Raw genomic sequence first — 20,000 nt, 5'->3', positions numbered from 1 at the left:
ATTAGCCCTTAATTTTTACCTCAGTCAATCCGTTACGTTTCCGAGAGACACGACGCGGCGCAGTTGGGTAGTTCGCAGTTCACCGCCCGGCTCGTGTCTCGTGTGCTGTACATAGTGTATATTACGGATCTATAGTATTCATACGATGTATATAAATATCATGTTTTAAATTATTTATATGTCTGTGTCGTCCAATAAATAATGACTTTTTCTTTAAATACTGGTTTTGTATCCCTCTTGTGTGTGTGTGTGTGTGTGTGTGTGTGTGTGTGTGTGTGTGTGTGTGTGTGTGTGTTGCCTTATAAAAGAAAGGGGTTTGTGTGCTTGTGTTACCTTATAAAAAAAAGGGTTTGTGTGTGTGTGTGTTTGTGTTACCTTATAAAAGAAAGGGTTTGTGTGTGTGTGTTTGTGTTACATTATAAAAGAAAGGGTTTGTATGTGTGTGTGTGTGTCTGTGTTACCTTATAAATGAAGGGGATTGTGTGTGTGTTTGTGTTATCTTATAAAAGAAAGGGTTTGTGTGTGTGTGTGTGTGTGTGTTTGTGTTACCTTATAAAAGAAAGGGTTTGTGTGTGTGTGTGTGTTTGTGTTACCTTATAAAAGAAAGGATTTGTGTGCTTGTGTTACCTTATAAAAGAAAGGGTTTGTATGTTTGTGAGTGTTACCTTATAAAAGAAAGGGTTTGTGTGCTTGTGTTACCTTATAAAAAGAAAGGGTTTGTGTGCTTGTGTTACCTTATAAAAGAAAGGGTTTGTATGTTTGTGTATGTGTTACCTTATAAAAGAAAGGGTTTGTGTGTTTGTGTTACCTTATAAAAGAAAGGGTTTGTTGTTATGTTGCTTTCTTTTACAAGGATTATTAAACAAAACAAGGACGTGACTAATATTGACAGGAATATATTAGAATCTCCATCACGTTTTCTGAAGGGTTTTATTACTGTGTGTGTGTGTGTGTGTGTGTGTGTGTGTGTGTGTGTGTGTGTGTGAACTAACAAGGCTACTGTTACTGTATCAATATCAGCGTGTGAATATAAAATCTTACTACCACTCAGTCAGATTTACATATTTTCTTTTTTTTTACTCTTGTGAACAGCTAAAGTTGTGTTTGCTGCGAAAATATACTTGTTTGTATTCCGTCAAATCCTGACTGATATAATAATAAAAGTAATAATAATAATAATAATAATAATAATAATAATAATAATAATAATAATAATAATGAGATGCACCCTGCACTTAAAATTGACAAGGGCACTTTTGCAAAAAAAAAAAAACTCTAAATTTCGTATCAAAGGCTGGACTGTCATAATTTGTTTTCATATTCATAGAAAGGAAAAAAAAAAAGATAAAATATTATTCTTTTTAAATATGTGAAGCGACCGCCGTTTCATGAAGGCCGAAGGAGGGAGAAAGAGAGAGAGAGAGAGAGAGAGAGAGAGAGAGAGAGAGAGAGAGAGAGAGAGAGAGAGAGAGAGAGAGAGAGAGAGAGAGAGAGAGAGAGAGAGAGACGAATAGGAAAAGAAAAAAAATAACGAATAAGAAAGTGAAGACAGCAGAGGACACGAAAAAAAAAGAAAAACAAAATAACCCACAGGAAAGTATCAAGCAAGGAAAAAGAACAAAGAAAACAGTAAAAAAATAAAGAAAAGGGAAAGATAAAGTAAACAAAAATAAATACACAGAAAGGGAAAGGAAAACCACAACACAATATAAAGAGAAAGAAAAAAAAAAGAAGAAAACAGAAGGAAAACAAGTAAAAAAACGACAGATCCCAGTCATTGATTTATAGATTGGAAGGAAAGACCTGATATTCTGTTCTTTAAATATTACAACACCTCAACAAGACGCAAGACAAATCACCGCCAAGCAACACCGACGTGAAAGGGACAGACAGACGCGGTAGTGACAGTAAGACGAGGGAGCAATAAGGGCCAATAAGACATGCCAGCAACATTAAGTCATGGAAGTAACAGAAAGACGTGAAAATGAGTGAGGGTTGGAAATAAAAGTAAATAGAAGTAATAGATAGATATTTAAGTGATAGTGAGGATTAGAAGTAACAGTACACGCATAAGTAATAGCAATAACAGTAAATCATAGAGGTAACAGTAAGATCCAAAAGCAACGGTAAGATACAGAGCCAAGGTAAGATAGAGGTAACAGTAAGATATAATGCTAAAAATAAGACATGAAAGTAACAGTGAAAAATGAAGACAGCAGCAAGGTACAGGAGTAACAATGACACTACCACGTAAAAGTAACAGAGAACCATCGGACAAGTCAAAAATAAATAAGTAAAATCAATAAATCAATAAAGACAAAAGACATCACACATTCAATTGGTAGTATTCAGCAAACATATCACCTGTTTAACTATTCTAGGAACACAGACAACACAACATTCCTTCTACCACCCACTTCATACACCTTTCGTTATCCTACATGAAACACACACACACACACACACACAAACCTACGTTAGAGGTCAATGAAACTTAACCCGCTATTGACACAAGCTAGCGGTACCTTCTAATATACCCTGCCTTTACCCTGACGGTGCGTGAGGGGCTCTGACAGGCTGGTGACGAAGTGCTAACGCGTGGTGGGAAGAGGCGAGGCAGGGAGAAGTGGTGGGTGGTTTCTAAGCCATCACCACGAGAGGGTAACACAAGGAAGGTCTGGGCCGCACGTCACAAGCCGTTTGATTTGTGGGGCTTAAATATGGCTGGGGAAAGTTACGGCAAGCTCAATGTGGGTAAATAAAGGTCGGGTGGACATGAAAAAAATAAGAAAATAAAAAAAAAGCCCAGTTTTCTTTTTTTTTGTTATCATTATTTATTCTACTCGGGTTCCTAGGAAATGATGAGGATGAAGGACGGGGAATGTGAGACGTGTTACGGTTCTCATGGTTATTATGGATGTTTAGACGAGGAGGTAAAGAGCAGCGCTTGTACGTAAAAGACAACACGCCACTACAATTTCACGAGTGAGCCAAAGGTACAAGGGAGAAAAAACACACATACACACACACACACACACACACACAGATCAAAGGTGAGAAAGTAAATAATGAAAAAAAAAGTGCAAAGGGGAAAAAATGTAGGAAAACAAGATTACATGAAAAATGGTGAGAAATGCTTGAATAAAGTTGAATTTGATGAATAAACTGAGGGACTACAAGACAGAATAATTACGTAAAAGACTAAAAAACTAAGGCGAGAATGTAAATAATGAAAGAAAAATGCAAAAAAAAAAAAAACGTAAAATGAAAAAAAAATAGAAAAAAAGTTTGTCAAGAGTAAATTTTATCAATAAACCAAGCTGTAAGAAGACAGACTGATAACAAGAAAACAAAGAGAAAAAAAAAGAAAAGAATGTATATAATTTTAAAAAATCTACAAGAGAAAAAAATAAAAGGAAAAAAATCAGTGATAAAGTAAAAAAATAACAAAAAGGGAGATTAATTTTTCTTCCTATATACGAAATTAAAGAACGTGAATTACTGACAGCCAAAGAGGAAGAATATGTGTCTGATTTTGAGAGGGGAAAAGCCGCCCCGTGGTAACCCAAGGGGCGGGGCGGGGCGGGGCGGAGAGGGAAGGAGATAAATGAGGCGACATGAACGAAATGGCCACGTGTGTGTGTATATGTGTGTGTGTGTGGTGCAGCTAAATGTACACCCACCCAACCACACGCACACACACACACACACACACGCACATATACACACACACATACACACATAAAAACAAAAAACAAAAAAAAATCTAGATACATAAAAAAAAAAACATGCAAACGTAAAAAAATAAAAGAAAACTCCCCAACATCACGAAGTTACATAACACAAAAGGATAAAGAAAAGAAAAAAATCAGAATACATAACTAAAAAAAAAAAAAAAAAAAAATGGGCAAAAGAAGGAAGAGGAGGAGGAGGAGCAGGAGGCGGAGGAGGAGGAGGAGGAGGGACAAAAACAACCACAACACCTGAGCAAAAGAGCAAAACCGTATGCTTCACCCAAGGTCTTCACGGCCATCTGTTTCTCAATCGCGGGCGGTAAACGGCTCGGTGTGTGCGACAGGCGGAGGAGGCATGATAGAAGTTAAGTTGTTGTGGGCCGAGTAACGCGAGGATACAGTGAATCTCCCGGTGCTTCCAGTGACAATAGTAGAGGAGGAGGAGGAGGAGGAGGAGGAGTTTTGGGAGAGAGGAGAATAGGAGAATGACAGCAACAAAGAGGGAAATGTGCATCTTTTTTGTGTTGTTTATTCTCTTCTTTTCTTCCTTCTCCTTCCTCTTGCCTTCTTTCTTTCCTTCTCTTGGACTGGGAGTGAATAAATACGAACGAGAGGAATGGAGAAGAGAGAACAACAACTGAAGGATGTGTACAAATCAGGTAATAGAGATAAATAAGAGAAAAGTGAGTGAATGAATGAATCAGCCAGTACTAAAAAGAGAGTCAAGAATGAATGAATAAATAAATTAAAAGCTCCATAAAAAAAAATCAATGCATAGACGGGAAATCGAACAAAACTGCAACAAATATGAATGAATGAATGACAGAGAGAAAACGCGGCTGACTTAGCGTGAGTGAGTGAGTGAGTGAGTGGATGCATGTGTGCGTGAGTAAGTCAGTGAGTCAGCAAATGAGAGAGTGATCGATCAAAAGCATTACCGCAGAAGAGAGTGAGGTGGGTATCAAAATCCGTGAGTGAGGAGTGAAAGAATGATGGAGTGAGTGAGGGAGGGACTTTGTACTGTAGGTGAGAATGAGGAAGTGAGAGGGTGGGTGAGTGAGTGAGTGATGTAGGAGTAGCGTGCAGCGTCCCCCCCTCTCCCCTCTCCCCACCACGGCCGATAACGCCAAAATTGACAGAGCGGCACGGGTGGGGAGAGAGGGAGAGGAGGAGGGTGAAAGAGAGGAAGAGGGGGAAGGAAAGGGTGAATGGGGACGCAAAAGGGAGTAGGGAGGGAGGAAAGGGGTGATAGTGACGAATTAAATGTAAAGAATGATTATAAATTGATAAAACAAAGGAAAAACGAGTAAAAGGAGAAGAGGGGAATGGAAAAAAGGGAATAACAGAGAACAGAAGAGGACAGTTTGAAAGGAATGGAAGAAGAAGAAAGGAAAGAGAGATAAAAAGTAGAAAAGACCAATTAAAAAGAAGAGAATGTGGAAGAGCAACAGAAGTGAAAGAAGACTTAGGTGAAACAATGAAAATGAAATAAAAGATAGTAGAGAAAACGGTAGAGATTAAAAAGGAAAAGGAAAGAAAGAAGACACTAGAAGTAAAAAAAAAAAAAAGAAAGCAGCAGACTAAGAGAAGATGCAGGAAGACGAAAAAGAAAGAGACAGAATGATAAAAGAGAAAGTAGAAATAGATAAAAAAAAAAGGGCAAAAGGGAAGATTAGTGATGAAAACAGATGCATAGGGAGAAAGTAGCAAGATTCCTCCCCTTCCTCCCTTTCTAATTTTTCTACAATATTTTCTCCCTTAAATTCCTCCTCCTCCCGCCTCGTAATGCCACTCACGCTTCACGTCTTCCTGTCTACACCGTGAAAATGTGGATCTGTCAACATTACAGCGTGACGAAGACTCATGTGCGTGATTAATGCGTGTGCGTGTGCGTGTGTGTGTGTGTGTGTGTGTGTGTGTGTGTGTGTGTGTGTGTGTGTGTGTGTGCTTTACCAATAGGTCATCTCCTGTGTTTCACCTCTTTCTATCTTTCTCCGTGTCCTCCTTCTCTTCTCTATCCTCCATCTTCTCTTTCCTAAATCTTTCCTCACTTTCCAGACTCCCCTTCCATCAAACGCTCCCATTTCCTTAACTTCCTCAGCCTCCCGAACCTTCCCTTCTCCAAGCCCCCCTTCCCTTTCCCCTTAAAACCCTCCCTTTATGGCTCCCTCTCGTCTCTCACAACAGTTACTTGAAGAAGGAGGAGGAGGAGGAGGAAGAGAAAGAGTAAGGAGGGAGGAGGGTCACTGGCGTCCTAACTCACATAGGCAGATTTATTCACACCTTATTAGTAAAGGCACCAATAAAGAACACAACAATAATAATGACGATAAAGCCACTTCGATATACTGCTGCTGTGTTGGTGTTTCCTCGCAGTATATTGTGTTGCATAATCTCACTACATTATCTCGTATATATATTCCCTGTTGTCTTGCCAGCATTCTAAAGAACACACTCGCACACTCGCACACACACACACACACTAGTATCCTTAGCAAGCGTCTCGACATATTCGTGTACAAGACAAGGGTGAAAAATCTCAAAAATTAATCAACTCGGTCTTTTTTCTCACTCATGTATCTTTCTCACTTTTTTTTTTTTTTCCTCCCAAGATTCATGCGCGTGCAAGCCAAATATTGCATGACGGGCGGCGGGTGGGTAAGTCAGTGCATGATGGTCGCGGATACAGAAGACATGCAATGGGGGTCGTGTTTCTCTTCCTATAGGTAACAACGAGGGGTCCTAATACGGTTCACGGGCAGCGCATCTTGACAACCCTGCCTTGCCTCTCTCTTCAGTCCCTTGCCTTCCTTCGTCTTATCTCTAAACGTAACAACTGCCTCTGTCCCCTCTCCCCACTAGCTCTCCCTCCCCTAGTCCCCCTTCCTCTCTCTCTCTGTCTCTCCCCGTTGTAACTAACAGATCACTTCCCTCCTTCGCTGAGAGATAAGCAAGGAGACAGAATAAATATTACACCTTCGTCAGACTGAGTGAGTAGGCAGCAGATCTTCTCTTTACCTTATGATGCTTGGCCTGCGCACTGCCGTCACACCTTCACCCGTTTTCTTTTAAGACTTCTCGTCACTATACCTTCTCGAGTCACGTTTTCGTCTTATAACGCTTCTGTGACTTACTGTACCATGAAAACACAATAGGAAATGATACTTGAGTGATCTGCTGGCGGTGTGAGAAAGGGAAACGCAAGGATCTAATGTACATTTTCTGAAACACTTCTGCGCCGCACTTCAGCAATTCAAAACGCTCCATTTGAAGTGACACGGATTTTTAAGGCTGTTTTTGCGGTTCTAGTGACAGATAAACAAGAATTCTACATTATTAACGGAAGAAACACTCTCGAAAACCCGGGAATTCATCTCTGTGGCCTTTGAAAATAGTGGTGGAGAAAGAGGGAAGCGTTTCTGAATACGGGCCACTGAGAGAAGGGAGTCACGTGATAGTTTTGAAGTCTATGCAATGACAGACAGAGATGAAGTACTGTTAGAAGGCTTGAGCATAGCATGGAACGTGGAAGCTCAGTAAGGGACAGGTGGGAGACAGGAAGCCTTATTTAGTATTGTACGTAACTAACTGAAGGTTGGAAAGGTTTGTGTAGGTGTGTTGGTGTTTTTGTTGTGGTGTTGTGGTGGTGGAGGTGGTGATGGATGTGTGCTAGTAGGGCTGTAGTGGTGGTGGAAGTGATACTGGTGTTGTGGTGGTGATGGGAGTCTTGTGGTGTTGTGAATGGTGTTGTGGTGATGCTGGTGTTGTTATAATGGTGATCTTTCTCTTAGTGTTGCGTTTATTGATGACTATAGTATGATATATATAGTGTTATGTTTTATGATGTTCTGTAATGTCTTTGCGTTTTGAAATTGAGTGCGTCTAGTTCATCACTGATTATGAGCTGTGTCCCTTTATGTAAATCGTGAAAATAATAATAACAATAATAATAAAAATCTCTTACCTTCATTATAACACAAAAAAAAAAAACCTTAACATCACCACACAAACAAACCCAACTCCAAAGGGCACAACACAACCGCAAGCCAGGTAAACAAACACACAAGGCAACCACAACAGTTAAGACGCAGCGTATCGGAGCACAGGTAACCGAGAGAAGACAAGAGAAAAGAACCCTGAAAAGACCCTTACCTTCTTCACCTTTACCTTGCTCCTTCGCGTCCCTTCCCCTGGCGGCTCCCTGCAGGTTCCGCCAATTGCTTTATTACGTGAAAAGCCAACGAAGCGTTCAATAAAGCGATTAAGAGTGACTTTATTAGGGACGGTGACGATTACGAAGTGGTCAGCCGTCGTGTCCTGATTATTGAACCTGAGATGGTCGAGGAGGTACAGAGATCAGGGGGTGAGGGGGTGAGGGGAAGGGGGAGGAAGGGAAGGAGCTGGAAGTGGCTGGATGGCCTGGGAGGGCGTGGCAGGGACTGAAAGAAAGAATATGAAGGTGCAACAAAGGAAGAGTGAGGGGCTTAGTAGAGAGAAAGAGAGAGAGAGAGAGAGAGAGAGAGAGAGAGAGAGAGAGAGAGAGAGAGAGAGAGAGAGAGAGAGAGAGACGCTACATGACACTCCAAAAAAAGACATTAATATGAATAACAGCGAGTGTGAGAAATTTTAATTCAATATCATGAAAAAGGTAAAAAAAAAAAAAATAAATAATGTATTGATTAGAATAAAGGTGTAACGCCCCCCCCTCTCTCTCTTTCAATGTCACTAAGAGGACATAGGGGAGCGAACCGGCCACTCACCAAGGATATGGACAATGTAAACAGGCCACTCAGTAAGCATAACAACACTCACCTGCTTCCATCATTCTTGCATTAAAGAATCAAATAAATGTGCGAGAATATTTCGTGTTAGTTGAATCATAAAGGAATATGAGGAGATATTCTATAATTAATAATGATGATGAAATGTTGAACGGATAGTCTCTCTCTCTCTCTCTCTCTCTCTCTCTCTCTCTCTCTCTCTCTCTCTCTCTCTCTCTCTCTCTCTCTCTCTCTCTCTCTCTTTCCCACGCACATGTAAACAGAGACTAAGAATTATAACATTATTAACCTCTCACGCACGTACAGACTACCTTACCATTGTGTGTGTGTGTGTGTATGTGTGTGTGTGTGTGTGTGTGTGTCTGTGTGTGAGAGAGAGACCAGATACATACAGGAGTCGTCTGCACTCTCCCAAACTCTCCCTTCCTCTCCCATACCTTTAACCTCTCCCCTTCCCCCTTCCCTCTCTCTTTTCCTTTTTATCTCCCCCGTTCTCCCTCTCTCCCTGCTTCCTTTATCTCCTCCCTCTCTTTTATCTCTTATTTCTTCTCTCTGACCTTCCTCTCCCCTTACTTTTACTCTCCTTCTTCCTGTTTTTGTCTCTTTTTCTCATTTATCTCTACATTTGTTTTATATTTGTTTATACATGAGATTGTTTTTTTTTTTTTGAGACTTTCTATAGTTATTAATAAACATTTTCACACACACACACACACACACACACACACACACACACACACACACACACACACACACACACATGCGAGAGTGAATAATAAGTGTGTTTCAGGTAACCTATAACATTTGTAGTGTAGTGCAGAGAGAGAGAGAGAGAGAGAGAGAGAGAGAGAGAGAGAGAGAGAGAGAGAGAGAGAGAGAGAGAGAGAGAGAGAGAGAGAGAGAGAGAATTATCATCATTATCATCATCATCATTAACAACAATAAATCAGTGCATGTACAAGAAAAGGAATGAATAAATAAATAAATAAACACCTTAACAAATGAATAAAAAAAAAAATTGAACTAAGGCCACACTCACCACAAGCTGCTCGCCTAACGTTGGTCTGTGTCCTCCCCACGCCGTTCATGAAGACACTGACCCTGAAAGAAGGAAGGAAAGTGACTGACGGCGAGGTGAAGGTGCAGAGAAAGTGTCAACATTATATTCTATTAAGTATTACTCGTTCATTAATGTAAGACAGTTTTTTTATCTATCAACAACAAAACTGGAGGAAAAAAAGGCTCATTGAATGTACCGGTCCGTTAAGAAGACATTCTGAGAGAAGGTCAAAGCTTATATTAAGTATTTTACAGGTTGTTGTTCTCATTATCATTATATTTATTTAAAGAGAGGTTTAAATAGAAAAAAAAAAAGTCCATTGCAATTACCAGTCCTTTAATTAAGAAGACAGTCTGGTAGTAGGTCAAAATTATATTAAGTATCTTGTAGGTTATTTTCAGCATTATCATTATATTCATTAAAAGAAAAGAAGAAGAAAAAAAAAAGTCCATTGAAATTACCAGTCCCTTAAGAAGACAGTCTGAAAGGAATCCAAAGTTACATGAAGGAGACTGTTAGCATTATCATTTTATTTATTACCATTATCATTACTGTTACTCCCTCAGGTTGTTCCTTCCTAAACACCCTCCCGCCGGCCACCCCGTAAATCAGGTTTCCATCACAGGTGTCGGCGAGGTGCTAATGAGGCGTCTCCCAGGTGACTTATGGCCACATTAGGCGGGTCCCGTGTGTCGCGTGAAGCATGGCCCGCCACTACACCTGTCCGCCGCCCTCTGTCACACCTGTCGCTACACACACCTGCCTCTGTGTTACACCTCCTGCCTCTAGTTACTCTTTTATCTAACGCCTTTTTAAGCATGTGTTTGTTCGTGTGTATGTCAGTTTGTTTGTGATGAATCGAGGACACAGACATAGATGGACAACTGAATAGCCACACAGCCCCCCACCCCCAACACACACACACACACACACACACACACACACACACACACACACACACACACACACGCACACGTACATTCACACCACCCCCTTGATAAATCACTCTGCACTCGCTATAAAAAAAAAAATAAAATAACTGAGTCACCTAATCCTTTACAAACTACACTTTTACAACACCTTATCCTGCACCTTATACTAATCTTCCTGTATACCCCCTTCCACCTCCTCCTACCCTCACCCCCTTCCTTATTCCACTGTTTAATGCTCCTCCCTATTCCACTTCCCCCCGCCATGACACAGCGGGACTCGCCCAGCACAGCAATATTCATGGTTATGGCCTCAGTAATGGGCTGTGAAGGGGTAATTACAGAACCTCTCGTAGTAATTGCATTCCATAAGGAGTTAACAAGGCCGGTGATCGTAATGTGACAGCGCAAGGAGATAAAGGTTACAGTTCGGTTACATTTCGTTGTTTCCTGTTGCAGTGTTTGTTACGAGTGCGATAGTCTTGGTATTCTCTTGCCCTCCTTCCTTTTCTTCTTTCTTTCTTTTCTTTTTTCTTGTGTTCTTCCTTCTTTTCTTTCTCTCGTTCTTTATTTTTGTTGATTATGGTCTTTTTTTTATTTTCTTTCCTTTCTTTTTTTTTCTGAGCTGTTAATTTTTTTCATGTTTGTTGTTTTTTTGCTATTCTCTCGTCCTTCCTTTTTCTTCTTTCCTTCTTTCTTTGTGGCAGTCATACTTTTCTTTTTCTGCCTTTCTTCCTTCCATCCTTTCTTCCTGCTTTTTTTTATTTTTCCTTATGCTTTTTCCCTCTCCGGTGGTTGTGCTCTTTTTTCCTTCCTTCCTGCCTTCTTTCCTCCTTTCTGTGCTGTAATTTTTTTTGTTCTTCCTCCTTTATTGTAATTTCCTCTATTTTTTGGCAAATTTTTCCCTCGCATTCTTGTTCTGTAATAATATGCATTGTTTGAATTATAAGAAGATCGTTTATGTTATCTAATAAATGTTAAATAGAGAAAAGAAACTAGAAAAACACTGGATATTATAATTTTCATGTATACAATTTTCTATCCCCCCCCTCTCTCTCTCTCTCTCTCTCTCTCTCTCTCTCTCTCTCTCTCCTCTCTCTCTCTCTCTCTCTCTCTCTCTCTCTCTCTCGTGCGGTGGATAATTCATTAATAACTTTTACATTATAATCTTTCTGTAAAGAATATCGCATTTTCCCCTCAAAACTCACCGATTTCAAGCCCCAAACTCGGTATTTAGCGCAAGAGTAATGGGCTTCTCCACTTAAAGATTCATCCAAGAATCTCCAAATTTCTACCACAAAAATTCGTATTTGGTTCAAGACGAGAAATATTTCCCCCGTTCATTACTCGTCTCTTTCTCTTAAAATAATTAGGAAACGTGCCACAAAGCTTGAATCTTACGTAATGCGGCGCGGGTGTGTAATTAGCCCGGACAGGTGAGTGACTGACTCAACACCTGGGCAGGAAGACCCCCCAAATCTTCTCCTCCTCCGCGGGTCACAAGAGGTCCTGGGAGGTGCGGTTCCTCAAGGTCGCCTCTTGGGTCCTTTGCAATTTGTCTCGTTTTGTTATGGTTTCGTTTTCTTCGTGTTACGGTTCCGGTTCTTGAGGGTCTGTTTGTGAGTTTGCGGTCGTTGATTTGGTTCGGTTCAGTTCGGTTAGGTTCGGTTAGTTTAAGTTAGATTTAGCTCGGTTCGGTTTTGTTCGGCTTCATAGGGTTGAATATTTTGTGATGATTTGTCTTTTCTTTACTCTTTGTGTAATCTTGTTGGAGTTTATCGTGACTGTATTTTGAATCTTTTAATCTTCCCTAAGTATTTTTGGTTCAGTTTGTTATTTTGTGTCTAATATTCTTTGGTTGTAAAGTTGAAAGCCTTTAGTTAAAATCCTACGCATCTTATTTACAAACCTTCATTATTTTTATACATTCTGATCCTGTATCTTAGTTTTATTGAGTTTATTCACTATGATCATTATTTTTATTTAAGTTTGTGGATCCACATAAACGGATAGGGTGTGTGTGTGTGTGTGTGTGTGTGTGTGTGTGTGTGTGTGTGTGTGTGTGTGTGTGTGTGTGTGTGTGTGTGTATCTGTTTGTCACTTTGTCTAGATGCCTATCATTCTCTCTCTCTCTCTCTCTCTCTCTCTCTCTCTCTCTCTCTCTCTCTCTCTCTCTCTCTCTCTCTCTCTCTCTCTCTCTCTCTCTCTCTCTCTCTCTCTAACTTCCTCCATCTCTAACCTCCTCCACTCTCTATTTCCTTCCACCTCCCTCTCTTTCTAACACCATCCCTCCCACACTCACCCTCCCTGCCCCCAGCTCGTCCATCAGTCTGTGTGCGAGTTCCTGCCTGCATCTGTGTATAAGGAAAGACTTGAGTGAACACATATGTAATCGTGCGCTACATAACACGCCTATATGTATTCCTTCTTGTACTTCCGAGCGCACGTCGTTGCAAATCCTTCCAATTCCGTATGCACATCCACACACACAGGGGGTGCGCATGTGCGTGTGTGTAACCGTGTATGCATAAAACCCAGCGGGGAGGGTGTATGTATGTATGTACGTGCGCGTGTGTGTGTGTCTGTGTGTCTGTTTGTGTGTATGTGTGTGTGTATGTATTCTCATCCGTGTAAATGCGTATGTATATGTTCAATTTTACGCGCGGAGAGAATTACCAAAGGAAAAGATGGGGCGGAGCGTCGCTTTCTTAAGTAAACACCCATAAAACAATTTAGATTACATTTAGCCTTCATTTCTATGCAGGAAGCGAGGGAGGGTCGGGCAATATGGCGACGCGGGGGCCCACCTTGTCGCAATAAAAGAATGGATTGGTAAATGTGGTGGTGGTGGTGGTGGTGGTGGTGAAGGTAGTGGTGGTGAGGGTGTGAGGTGTTGAGTTTTCTTGTTTTCTGTTTTTTTTTTTTTCTGTGTGTGTGTGTGTGTGCGTTGGTGGTGGTGGTGGTGGTGGTGGTGGTGGTAGTATTATTGTTGTTTGTAGTAGTGGTGATAATGATTGTGGTTTATGTTCTCCTGCTCCTCTTGCTCTTCCTCCTCTTCTTATTACCACTAGTACAAAACACCCCATCAATGACCTTAACATCTCACCAAAGAAATCACAGGTGTGCGAACTGAGATGTAGAACTGATGAATATATGAACGAAAAAGTTGGAAATCAGACAAAAACATACAAAAAAACTTTAAATGTATATGCGAGTGAATGGATGGGTTGGCAGATGGTTGGATGGGTGGATAGGTGGGTGAGTTCAGGTGTGGGTCAGCTACAGGTGTGGGTGGGCTGGCAGGTGCTGGCATGTGAGGAATCTTACCTGTGATGACAAGAGTACAAACCCGTGTCTTCTCTTTATCCATCTAATGGCATTCTTGGCCAGGAGGGGGCGGTGGCGGGCAGCGTGGGGGGGGGGGGGAAGGGACGGAAGGGAGGGAGCAAAAGGAGTAGGGAGGAAATGGAGGCTCCGGGAGGTAAAGGTGAGGAGGAATGGAGGGGGTAAAGGGTGATTGTTAAGGGGAAAGAGAATGGAGGGATTCATATACGAGTATTAGGACACTGAGAGAGAGAGAGAGAGAGAGAGAGAGAGAGAGAGAGAGAGAGAGAGAGAGAGAGAGAGAGAGAGAGAGAGAGAGAGAGAGAGAGAGAGAGAGAGAGAGATAGAGAGAGAGAGAGAGAGAGAGAGAGAGAGAGAGAGAGGAGAAAACGGATGTGAATTTTACCTGTATTTTAAATTTTGATGTGATTATTTTTTACTGGTGATTGGTGACTGGTGACTGGCAAGGCAAGGGAGGCGGTGTATGGTGTCACAAGCGGCACAGTGATGGTGATCCTAACACGATACTCAGTCACCTCAATCACACACATTACCTTCGTGCCTTTGCTTATTAAACGACAAATGAGGTTTCACTGACCCGCTGCACATCACTGACACCACCCACCACACCCATTCACACCCATCCACACAAACCCCGCCCTTCCCTTCTCACTTTACAATGCACGACAAGCGGATCCGATGATTAACTAGGAACGATTTAAAGACGAAAGCTTCACCCCTCGCTGCCATATTGCTCGCTACGCCTTCGGAAACTGAGAGACTCCGCCGATTTCCCCCACTCACTCATCTCCTGAAGCGCTGCGTGGCCCTGTTACTCTTGCCGCACCTCGCTGGAGTGTTACGTGACAAATCGTCCAGTTAGAGGAATCTATTTTGCGTGACCTCAACTTTACCTGACACCACGATTTTGATACGGGAAGTTAGTTTTGGCGGAGGTTTCCCCTTTGATGCACATGGCTGGGAACTGCTGAGGAGGAGAGGGTTAGAGGAGGAGAAGGAGGAGGAGGAGTCGAGGCGCAATAAAGAAGCGAAACTAACCCGCCGTGAGAGCCGCGAACACCGTCTTGCAGTGATAAAGAGTAAAGATCTCCTTCAGTGCCTTCGCTCTGAGGGCCTGGCGGTGCTTGCAAGGCTCTTCATAGCGACCATCTCAGTTAGTTATTGACGCGGGGTAGTGTTGCAGCAGCCAGGCACTACTCTCCCTCTCTCTCTCTCTTCCTCTCTTCTTCTCTTATTCCCTCCTGCCTTCCTCCTCTCCTCGCCTCTCTTCCTCCGACACGCCCCTGCAAAGAGACACGAATTTACGGGGGCTGTGGTGCAGGTGCGGAAAAGTTTATTGAGGCGACAACGTGCGTCCGGGTTATGTTCAAGGAGGAGGAGGAGGAGGAGGAGGAGGAGGAGGAGGAGGAGAAGGAGGAGGCTGTGGAAGCGATTTCAGCTCAAAGGAAAGGTATATGTAGTTAGATTCACTTTTAAGATAGTTCCCGTTCAGTGCTTGTGTGTGTGTGTGTGTGTGTGTGTGTGTGTGTGTGTGTGTGTGTGTGTGTGTGTGTGTGTGTGTGGTGGCGAAATGTAAACAGCACATTATGGCGCAACGTGATTAATTTCAACGCCACTTGTGTAGTAGTTGTTTTTATTTTCTAATCTGTAAATAATGGCGCTCATAAACATCGCCAGGCTCGGGAGTTTTCTTTATTTAAATGCAGGACAAGAAACGACGCTGCTGCCTCGGAGGACATTAACTTTTTCTCTTCTTTTCTTTCCTCCGTTCTTTTTTGTATCTATTAATCCATTATGCTATTGTTGTAATCCGGGAATATAACAGTCTCTCCTGACACTCACGTAATTATACTTCCACGCAACATAAATACGTGTGGAACTCATTCTCGCTCCCCAACACACACACACACACACACACACAAACACACCAACTACCCCACTCCTCTCTCTCTCCAACACATACACACAGACACAGAGAAGCAGGTTCATCTATACCCATAAACCTACCACCCACGAGAACACTTTCACTCCCGCCAGATAGAATAAAAACCCACGTCAACACCAGGAAATATAAAAATCCATAAAAGCGAGGCAGGCAGGGAAGGAGAAAGAGAGAGAAAGAGAGACGGAGAGAGAGAGAGAGAGAAGGGCCGGACGGGAAAGGCGGCACAGAGACCGGGCCGTGTAGCGCCGGTTTACGTCTAACAATAAGGCAGGAGATAAATGTGAGGTATTCTACACTTCCAAAGCACAACGCGATCTGAGATACGATGCGTTTCCTCAACTCCTCCTCTCCCTAAACGTCGGTAACTCTACCCGCCTCTGGAAACAAGAAATTTATGTCGCCTGGGATCCTGTTTCTATAAGGCACTGGATCAGACGCAATCATTTCACCCTAATCCACTCTTGTCTAGAACCGGAGCAGGCGACGGGAGGCAGCTGGAGAAGGAGGACGAGAGGAAGAAAGGAATAGAATAAAGAGGAGGTGATGGGTGCAAATGAGACGAGTAAGAAAGGGGTGCAGAAGAGAATGAGAGGGAAAATGGGAGGAAAATGAAATGAGGAGGAAGGGGGAAGAGAGAGGAAGGAATTGGAGGAGAAAGAATGGCAGAAAATGAAACGAGAAGGAAGGAGAAGGGAGGGGAAGAGAAGGAACTGGAGAAAGGTTAGTGGGAGGGAAGATAAAGGAAGGGGAAGGTAAGGCAAAGGAAGGAGAGAGAAAAAGAAGATGAGAAGAGGAGAATGAGGTAAAAAAAGAGGGACGAAAAAAAGGAACCAAAAGATATACAGATAATAGCAAGAAAAGAAGAAAATGGAGGTAAGGAGGAAAAAAAAAGAAAAGCGAAGAGAAAGAGTGGCAGGAAAGAATAAAACCGGGAAAATAGAATAAAAGAAAAAGAAAAAGATAATAAGTAAAGATAAATTCCCTTTTCCTTTCTTTTTCTTACTTTCTTTCCTAATCTTATTTATCAGTAGCTTGGAAAATACGCGAAAGTGGCTCAGCTAATTTAGCCTTACAATCTCTCTCTCTCTCTCTCTCTCTCTCTCTCTCTCTCTCTCTCTCTCTCTCTCTCTCTCTCTCTCTCTCTCTCTCCACGCGCCAAGGCCAAAACGAGGTAATGACAGGTCGAAAATCCTGAAATATCTTCATGCAAACGACTCTTGCTTCCTAATTCTCATTGGCCATATTTCTGATTACACCATCTACTGGCCATGTTAACGAGAAGATCGCATGTGACCTCCTCCTCCTCCTCTTCCTCTTCCTACTCCTCCTCCTCCTCCGGGACCCACAGGAGGCCGCCTTCCAGTGGTGCAATTTGGTTTAATTTCAGGCTCTGATTTTATTCTGATTTAGAGGACGGCGCTGTCAGGACGGCCGCTCGTTGACAGTTCGCTTGTTTTAGTCTATGAGTAATTGGTGGGTTTGTCTGGGCTTCCTTCGTCTTGTTTAGCGCCTTAATCCTTCTTCTTCTTCTTCTTCTTCTTCTTCTCGTTTTTGTTCTTCTTCTTCTCGTTTTTGTTTTCTTCTTCTCTCTATTTTACTTTTCTTCTTATTCTTGTTGTTTTTGGTCTTGTTCTCGTTCTTCCACGTCCTCGGGTTTTCTTTTTCTCCTTGTTCTTCTTATTATTGTCCTCCTCTTCGTTGTCCTTTTTCTTCTTGTACTTTTCTTCTAGTTCTTCTTCGTATTCGGATTTCCTTCGTCTTCTTTATCAGCTTAATCCTCCTTCTTCTTCTTCTTCTTCTTTCTTACTTTCCTCTTTATTACCCTTCTTCTTATTCTCCATATTCTTGTTCGTGAGTTATGGTTCTTGTTTTTGTGCTTTATATTTGTTTTTGAGTAATTTTTGGTTTAACTATCTCTCTCTCTCTCTCTCTCTCTCTCTCTCTCTCTCTCTCTCTCTCTCTCTCTCTCTCTCTCTCTCTGCTGCAGCACCTCATCTTATCTCGTTTTCTATTTGTTTTCCCAATATTTTGCGTTTTCCTCCGTTTTCTCTCTTTTCTTGAGGACCTTAACCTCCTCCTCTTCCTCCCCCTCCTCCTCCTCATTATCTTTTTTTTTCTTCCTCTCCCTTTCATCAGTCTTCCCTTTAGCACTTTACATCACCCCTCCTCCTCCTCCTCTTCCTCTTCCTTCTCATTATCCTGCCTTGTCCTCCATTGCCTGTCTCAAAGTTGCTTATTTAACCATTTTCATCTTTTCCTTTTCTTCTTTTCTTCTCTCCTGTGTGATTTAAATTTTCGTGCCTCTCGTGTCACGGTGTCCTTTCTCTCCTCCCTCTTCGCACTTCATAGGAGGAAAGAGAATGACTGACTCCTCGCCGCTGTGTTTGTCTCCTTCTCTTTGATCGTCGGGGCTCACTGGATTACTCTACGACTCTACGAGCGTCCTGCGGCGATAGTTCTCTTGGATGTGGCAGTATTTCGTGTTTCGTTTGATCTTTTTCCCCACGAGTCTGTCAGTCCACGGGCTTTCCTTTCATTACTTCCTGCTTGTGTCATCTTTCTGCAGTATTGTTTTTATATATGTTTTTTTTTTTTTTCTGGTTCATCTGGTATTGCTTCATTTCTCTCTCTCTCTCTCTCTCTCTCTCTCTCTCTCTCTCTCTCTCTCTCTCTCTCTCTCTCTCTCTCTCTCTTCGTTTTGTCCTTATTTTAATTTGCAAAGCCGAAAAGTTGTCATTTTATTATTTGTACATTTGTTTATTTATATATTCATTTATCATGGCTCTTTACATAATGACAAACAAACAGACAGACAGAGAGACAAACACACACACACGCACATAAAAACACACACACAGACAGGCATTACCTCAAAAATAACTCCATAAAACACGCAAGTCGCCCCTTGAAGCAGCGATTATGACGTGTTTACCTCTAAATAGAAAACGGGAACCCTCAAGATAATCTGCAAGACAGGGAATTCCCGCCCGGTAAACCTCCCCATTATTAAGGTTTTAGTATTAATGGATGCCAATGGTCTGCAGAGGTGAAGGGGTGAAGATAATGGCGGTGAGCTTAAGGGTGTAAAATTTTCCTCCTCATAAAGAAGAAAATGGGTCGTAAAGTTTCTGTATTTTGACTCTTGTGAGGGAAGAGAGGAGAGAGAAGAGGAGGAAGAGGATGAAAAAGAAGAGGAGGAAGAAGACGAGGAGGAAAAGGATAAAGAAGATGAGGAGAAACGATTAAGTTTTCTGTATTTTGACTCCTGTGTAAGGGAAGAGAGGAGAGAGAAGAGGAAGAGAAGGAAGGGGAAGATGAGGAGGAGAAGGACGGGACACACACACTTACATACAGACAATAAAGAAATTAAATAAAACTAAAATCAACAACAACAACAACAACAACAATAAAACAAGGAATCAAACAAAAACAAACAAAAACACCCACAAATTCCCATAACTTCCCTTCTCCCTCTCCCTCTCTCTCTCTCTCTCTCTCTCTCTCTCTCTCTCTCTCTCTCTCTCTCTCTCTCTCTCTCTCTCTCTCTCTCTCTCTCTCACCCGTCACCCCGTCACCATTGCTCACTCCATCAACATCCTCGTCAGGCCGGCGGTCGGAAGGAGGCAAGGGCGACACACACTAGGCAGTCAGGTGGCCGCGGGAGGCGAGGATCTAAGTGACTTTAATCTCCAGATGGAACGGATGAGACACCAGCTGCGGCAGAGGAGGAGGAGAGGAGGAGGAGGAGGAGGAGGAGGAGGAGGAGGAGGAGGAGGAGGAGGAGGAGGAGGATGTGGCGGAGGTCAGGCAGAGTAAGGGAAGTGAAAGACGGATGTGATTTTTTTAAAGGGTAAAGAAAATTAAGGTTTGTATTGTAAAGTTTGTTGGGAAATGAGGATATGAGAGAGAGAGAGAGAGAGAGAGAGAGAGAGAGAGAGAGAGAGAGAGAGAGAGAGAGAGAGAGAGAGAGAGAGAGAGAGAGAGAAGAGAAGAGAAGAGAATTTCCTCATTTCTCATAATATCTCTTTTATCTCATCTTTCCTCCATCACTCTTCCCCTCTCTCTCTCTCTCTCTCTCTCTCTCTCTCTCTCTCTCTCTCTCTCTCTCTGGGGGCGTCAATAATGGAGGCGGCGCGGCGGCAGTCAGTAACAGTAATATGGCTCACACTTGTAGCTCGAGTGTCAGTTATTACAGTGACTCACCTA

The 20,000-nt window shown here is 42.3% G+C and overlaps 2 protein-coding genes across 4 annotated transcripts in view; one reads left to right on the top strand and one right to left on the bottom strand.

Moving 5' to 3' along the window:
- The window catches only part of LOC135115931 (homeobox protein engrailed-1-B-like), a 13,805-nt gene extending 13,587 nt beyond the window's left edge, over positions 1 to 218 (top strand). The window contains exon 2 of the mRNA XM_064033066.1: positions 1 to 218. This exon is cut by the window's left edge and continues 2,009 nt beyond it. The gene's annotated coding sequence lies outside the window, so the exon portion shown is untranslated.
- LOC135115936 (uncharacterized) overlaps positions 1 to 20,000 on the bottom strand; it is a 186,746-nt gene that overhangs the window by 149,836 nt on the left and 16,910 nt on the right. For all 3 annotated transcript variants that reach the window (XR_010276110.1, XR_010276111.1, XM_064033082.1), the window contains one exon: positions 9,555 to 9,616. Coding sequence is in view for 1 of the 3 variants with exons in the window: in XM_064033082.1 (XP_063889152.1) it covers positions 9,555 to 9,603 (49 nt within the window). In the remaining 2 variants the exon portion in view is untranslated. Of the gene's footprint in view, positions 1 to 9,554; positions 9,617 to 20,000 lie in introns of those variants that run through there.

The sequence above is a fragment of the Scylla paramamosain genome, chromosome 30, assembly GCF_035594125.1.
Source record: "Scylla paramamosain isolate STU-SP2022 chromosome 30, ASM3559412v1, whole genome shotgun sequence".
NCBI classification, from domain to species: domain Eukaryota; kingdom Metazoa; phylum Arthropoda; class Malacostraca; order Decapoda; family Portunidae; genus Scylla; species Scylla paramamosain.
Note: the sequence above shows the minus strand (reverse complement) of the source record. Positions and strands in the feature narration are given on the sequence as shown.